The sequence below is a fragment of the Aplidium turbinatum genome, chromosome 6 (assembly GCF_918807975.1).
Source record: "Aplidium turbinatum chromosome 6, kaAplTurb1.1, whole genome shotgun sequence".
NCBI classification, from domain to species: Eukaryota; Metazoa; Chordata; class Ascidiacea; order Aplousobranchia; family Polyclinidae; genus Aplidium; species Aplidium turbinatum.
This window is the reverse complement of record NC_137477.1, coordinates 23,501,751-23,508,071: the sequence shown is the minus strand read 5'-3', so window position 1 is coordinate 23,508,071 and position 6,321 is coordinate 23,501,751. Positions and strand designations below refer to the sequence as shown.

Here is a 6,321-nt window from a genome sequence, read left to right as displayed (position 1 = left end):
AGGAGATGGTTTCTTTCCGGCCCCTTGGAATGCTTTCGAGCCCCTAAAAGTACCCTCGGGACCCCCGTTAGTGCTACTGACGGTGAGACAAATGTCTTATGACGAATAAAAAAAAAAAATAACGTCGTATGAGTGTTGAACTGCCAACAGTGTGCGCATTTGGAGTGCTTAGATTTTACGAAAGGCTTTGTCAGTATTTGAACAAGTATCAGTGTGGTCTGAGTATTCACTCTTCCTGCGAAATAAACTGTTTCCATTGTCAAAATGTTTTAATTCATTTTACAGACACCGTCTATTGTACACATGAAAACCAAAGCAGCTCATAAACAACAAAACAATAACGTTTTTTTTTATCAACACGCACAAAATGAAAACGAAAATAAACAATTAGCACCTTCCGTTGCAATGCGGGCTGGCTCTCCGTCAGGTAGAATTAGATTGGTTTACGTTGACAACACGTCTAGAGACGATATAACTTAAATTTAAAAAAAAAAACTTGCTTTGGCCAATAAATTTTCGATTGGCATCTTTTTGGCGATGCATTCATGATTAAGGTATCCCGGCGTATATTCAAGCAAAATAACGTTCCTTTTTTAATGTATGACGTTAATAGTCGTCGAAAGAACGTCATTCAACAGTGCGGTTACGAGTTCACGCATGGTGCTGTTCTCCCATGGATGGAGAGTTAAGCCAAACCAAAGCCCTCCGTACATTCACTTATGGCAAGGAGCAATCTCTCTCGAAGTTTGTCGTAAGTTTCGTAGGCTGGAAGATCGAGTTGGTTGAAGCTGGAAAGAGCACATGTTATTGGATGAATGAAATGAATACTTTTCACTTTCACTTTTCAAATGAATACTTTTCACTTTTCTAGTTTGTTCAAAGACGAAATGAGTCAGCAAAAGATTTTGTGCCTTACGGCGTATCGATAAGGCTCTTAACGCCAAGTTGCCATCGTGAAAGACTGTTAAAAACAAGAAAGCGTATTTGACAAGCAGTGGCCCACAGCCGAACCATCTAAAAATGGCCATAAAGATATTGGAGCGTGAATATGATTCTGGCAAAATAATAGTTGATTATAGGGTTGCAAGGAAACCGAAGTGAATAGCTGTTACATGCAATACAAGTCGAAGGGTTTGTCAAAATTAATTTCTACCACAGGATTGGCAAACAATAGCTTCGTTCCGGAAAGACAATTATGACACTTTTACCATTTAAGCCAATTGAATTGAGATTGGTGAAAGTATCCTTACCAAGTATGGGCGCAAGGGAGCCTAGCAGTGGACCGGTCATCTCTGTGGATCTGAAACTTCTGGATTCCAGTCATCCCTTCCAAAGCAGAGAAGCCTTGCAGCGGGACTTTAGACGTGCCTGAAGATGGGTTTCAAGTTTGAGAAAAACGTATACCTTCAACGTAACCACCATGCGCAGTGATTTGAAATAGTTATTATGCTATGGAAATAGTTATCATGCATTATGCTACGCAAAAATAAACTCGATTTTGTAAATCACAGTAAACAGATTCCTTTAAGCCTCGTTTGTTAGTAGAATGATTATCCTTTTACAACGAGGTTGTAGTCTGGACAATTGACATCATCTTGCGTGAATATGAGGATTATAACACCAGGCTACTCAAAACACATCGGTGGCGTTTGTCTATCACAGCAGCAGAGCTTATCACCATTGAATGAGGTTGGTAGGTCACAGGTCAATCTGTCTGCATGATGCTTTACACTGCAGAAACGTTCTGTTAACAAGATATGCAAAATAACAATAGATACAGTAGCTACACTGCTGCAGACCATATCCAAAAATTCGGCTGTTTGGAATACTGATTTCACCTCCATTAGTGCGCAAGCAGAGTCATTTTTTGTTTTTATCATAAAATATCTTACGGTTAAACACGTAATGATGATGATGATTATGTGCCTGATCTGATACACACGTTGGCGATCATGGTCTTCCAAACTTCTCTGTCATTTGACATTCGTATAAAATCATTCGTTTTGACTGTTGTAATGCCAAACTTATATCAAACTTCCTTCTAATACCTTCCTTCACCCATAGAGGTTATGCAAACAAAGGCTATGACTCGCTGTTTCCGCTAAGTTTAATCGTTTTTGTGATTCGTTTTACCAACCTGTTACAAATTGAAGAAATTTTGCTCTCTCCGCTTGATCGAAGGATCGTAGAGCCCTCCAGAACCACTGGATTTGCAAGGAGTTGTTCTGGTACTTGTGGTACTCCGTGTTTTGACGAAGATCGTCGATGTCGATGTTTGGAAGCCCTGGAAAAGAAAGTTCTAATATAAAACTGCGCGAATCAACTGTGAATGCAGATCGAAGATCTATTTTGATCTTCAAAATGTATGTGAGCGTCCGAAAAATGGTACTGCTATTTTGCATTCATCAAATGCTGGCATTTGCACAACAATCTAACCTCTTAGTGTAATTTATTAAGAATCGATTTTGCTACAGTAATAGCATCTTCAGCTTTTTCAAATAGAAAAATGATCATGAAAAATAATCCGAAAAATGATTGTGAAGAAACTCTTTCAGGAGCAATATTAGGCTGCATAGATAAACAGCGTCGACATAGAGATGCGGTGAAAAAAACGAATATAGATCATTTAACTTGCCAGATATCAAGAGTTCCAATTCCTGTTCATCAAATATTGCGATCAATCGCTTCGGGATGATTTCGTAGAAACCTTCCAGAAAAGCACTGGAGAAAACAATAAAGTATAAACAATAACAGTTAAGTGATAAATGTTATATCTGTTGCATCACGAATAACTAGAATAACGATGCAATGTTATCGTTTGAAACTTAAAACAGATAGCCTACCAAACAAAATCAAGTCTAGAACAACCTGAAGTCATCATAGCAATCATGATTCATGTTAAAATTTGTTTAACCAGATTATCATACACTAAGACAGCAGTGTTCAACACGAAACTGAAAGAAAGTTCTCCATGAAGTTCACTTACGCCAACTGTTTCTTGATGGCTCCGGTCATCTTCTCCTGGCAAACAAGATGAACATATTCGCGCTTGTTCCTCTCTGTCACCATGAGGTTCCGCCCTCCTTCTTTTAAATCTCGCGTCTCTGTTTTTCCAAACTCCTCGATCTGAAAAATGACAAAAATAAAATATAACACAAAATAAAAGAAGGCGAGGCGACTGTTAGTGACTTTATCATTAAAAACAGATAAGCAGTAAACAAGTGCAAAATAAATAAGTAGCCATCGCGCGGGTAGTAGATGTGTACACGGCCAAGTTACTGACGAAACTATATGAGGTTAGATTTCATACCAAATTTCAGTGAAAAAAAACGTTATTCCTCACTTCTACGCTGAAGTTGAGTTCAGTGCATAAAGCGGAAATGTCGTGTTCGAGGAGATAGAGCAGTCCTTGCGAGAACTCGTAATCTTCCGCCTCCATGTCCGTGTACTTGACAGGCTTCCCCAGTATGTGCTTGTAGAAAGAGCGCGTGAAGTAGCATTCCAGCAGCTTGTTGTCATAGATGGCTTTGGCAACAATGCGACCAACAAACTAGAAAAAAATCTGGTTTGAAGACAGGGAAATCAAAGGCAGAAAAACTAAAGCAATAATGACACGACGTAACGTTCTTTTCATGTATTTTTAAACCTTTTTACATAGGCTATTCTTTTCTTTGATATCAGTAATGCCATCGATTTCTTTTTGTTTTTGTTTTTCTATCTTCCTCACCAGAAATCCACTGATTACTATATCATGCAACCTCAGCATAAGATGATGCAACTTGTAATACCGTTGTTTGAACATAAAAAGTTACAACTGAAACATGTAGCCTAAAAGTATACGGTTGTTACAATATCCAAACCATTTGATAACACGAAAAAAACTCCATTTCTGAAACGGCGTTCAAACATAAGGAAACAGTAGAAAAAGCAACAAGCAAAAATGTCGCACTTTAGCTACCAGGACAGAAACTGCAAGCTGTCTTCAATGACTTTACCTTGAAATAGGAAAGATGATTTGAGTTGACATAGGAAAGTGGATTAATGGCGTAGGTTCCATGGTCCCCGGGAGATGTGCGGAACAACACGTACATTGGGTTGAAGATCTCCCTTGATATGACAAGATACCACTCCCTTAAGACTCCTCCCGCATCTTGGCCGTCCTCACCGTCGAAGACCACGTAGAGACGAGATCGCAACTCGGCCGGAGTTCTCCGATGGAGGTCCCGGAAAGAGTCTTCGAAAAGATGGTCTCGACGGACTCGGATGGCGACATCATCTCGCCGAGCGGAAGATCCTTCTGTCCTCTCCAACTCCTGATGATCACATCGGGATTAAGTAGAGCACAACATGGTTTACTTAAACGCAACATCAAACCAAAGTATTTAAACTGTTCTTAAAATGGTGTAGTCATAGTGGCCGAATTGAACCACCTTTCCAAAAAAAAATTCTTAAACTTACCGTGTCATCTTTAAATGTCAGTTTTCACCATGATATGTCAGAGTTGAAACGGTGCCAGTTACAGTATGAGATATACCAGCACGTTAATGAAGATAGCAAAACCTTGGAAGGCTTTATTTAGAATTACACAGTTTCTCTAGCCAGCCGTAGTATCAAAACCATATTTGCTTAGTCATAAGGTTGCAGCTATACCATGTTGGGGTAGAAATCGAATCGTGCTCACAATCCTGACAGGCTTTACTCATTAACAAGTTACTGAAACTCGACTATGACAACCAACGCTATTTGTTAATTGTGGGCCGTACCCTGACAGCACACTGAGGCCTATCCTGCAACCTGGAAAGTTGCCACTGCCTTTTCTACGATCAACAATAATGAGCAGTGCCATGTCCTTCAATCAGCGCACCTGTCTGAAATATCGTCGTTTCACGTCAAAGTCAAGAACACGAGTGTGGTCCACCAGCACTGAGAATGGACCTTCAGACAAGGGTATGGTGGACTGACGTAGTATCTGGTTGAGCACAGTGCGGTGGGTTTCTGAAATCATTGTAGCGAGGTAAGTACGTCATGGTCAAGGACAAAAACTTAAAATGGCCTATGCACACACACAGCATACCATGTCAAAGTTATCTCGTTTCTGTTAAAAGCAACGAGATTTTAAGTTGAATTTCGAAACGTTGCCGTCCATCAAGTTTGTTTCATGTATTTCACAAAATAGTGTTAAAGCTTAGTGGTTTGAACCATGAAATTACAACAAAAATGAAAAAACAAACCGGCAAACTTCAAGAACTTCTGAGTGTCGACGGGCATGCTTGGGTCAACCAGTGATGACTGCGATGACAATGAAGCAGATGTCCCGGATGAGCTGCCTGTAGAGCAATTACGATTAAGTTAAAGTGAAAAAATTTCTGAAACCGGTTTTCGTTTTTCGAAACGAACCCAACTTTGGCTGATCCCGAGCTTAAGGTTGGTAAACTACGCATGGCAGCCTTTGGTGATACTTTACATTAAAACTTAACTTTTAAACACTGATTTTGCGTCGTAAATAAGTTTGCTTATCACACAATGACAATAACAGATCGAAATATAAGCTGTTGTGGAACATGTAGAAAATTCTTTTAAATTTTGATGCTACTGCATGAAACCTTCCATACGACCTCGCAACAAACAAATAGTGCACCTGATGGTTGTCCTGGTGAAACAGGTGGTTGTTCATTGATGTGGGCCAACTGTGACTCCCTGGACTCGGGCTCACTCGCCGTCGCGTTTCTTCGGGCGATGGATTGAGAGGTTTCGGAAGCATGGACTAAGAAAAAGGCTTCGACGGCAGGCTGTGGAATAAAGCGTTGGGTGGTAGCCGCGGTCTTCTTACGAACAATACGTTTCTCGAGCGTTACCCTTGTGACATGACTCGATGCAGAAAAAAGTTGAAGCTTTAATGATTGTGTAGCAACAAGTATTGTCAAATTGTAGCTGTAAAAATAGAAGCCAGGGAGCTTCTATGCAACCTAACAAGAAACAAAGTCACTTTTACCGAAGGAATCATCTTCTGGCATGACTCAGCAAAAACAAACCTGCAGGACGAGGACGGCGTGCTGGTCGTGACTCTTCGATAATTCCTTCAAACACGAGCCGAGTACATCCCACAAATCTTCAAGCTGCAGACGTTCACTCAGTCGCGCTTCCTCTGCGTCATCAAAAGCGTTGTTAAAAAGGAAAAGACTCAAGAGACTGTCTAGTGTCTATGTTCTTGTGTCAAGCACCGAGCAAGAAGTCTTTGAATACATATCATATCAGGACCGACAATATTTATTTATTGCAACCTAAAATCGCTAACTACATGCTGTAAGATTAATAGATAAG

General features: G+C 40.2%; 1 protein-coding gene across 1 annotated transcript in view; it reads right to left on the bottom strand.

Moving 5' to 3' along the window:
- Positions 1-250: 250 nt before the first annotated feature.
- LOC145771741 (E3 ubiquitin-protein ligase HUWE1-like) overlaps positions 251-6,321 on the bottom strand; it is a 77,845-nt gene continuing 71,774 nt past the window's right edge. Inside the window, exons 81-91 of the mRNA XM_082583471.1 lie at positions 6,033-6,145; positions 5,639-5,789; positions 5,232-5,327; positions 4,865-4,995; positions 3,996-4,313; positions 3,344-3,550; positions 2,987-3,126; positions 2,636-2,721; positions 2,138-2,284; positions 1,251-1,368; positions 251-788 (exon numbers count right to left, since the gene is read on the bottom strand). Of these exons, the coding sequence (XP_082439597.1) occupies positions 686-788; positions 1,251-1,368; positions 2,138-2,284; positions 2,636-2,721; positions 2,987-3,126; positions 3,344-3,550; positions 3,996-4,313; positions 4,865-4,995; positions 5,232-5,327; positions 5,639-5,789; positions 6,033-6,145 (1,610 nt within the window). The 3' untranslated portion in view covers positions 251-685. The remainder of the gene's footprint in view (positions 789-1,250; positions 1,369-2,137; positions 2,285-2,635; positions 2,722-2,986; positions 3,127-3,343; positions 3,551-3,995; positions 4,314-4,864; positions 4,996-5,231; positions 5,328-5,638; positions 5,790-6,032; positions 6,146-6,321) is intronic.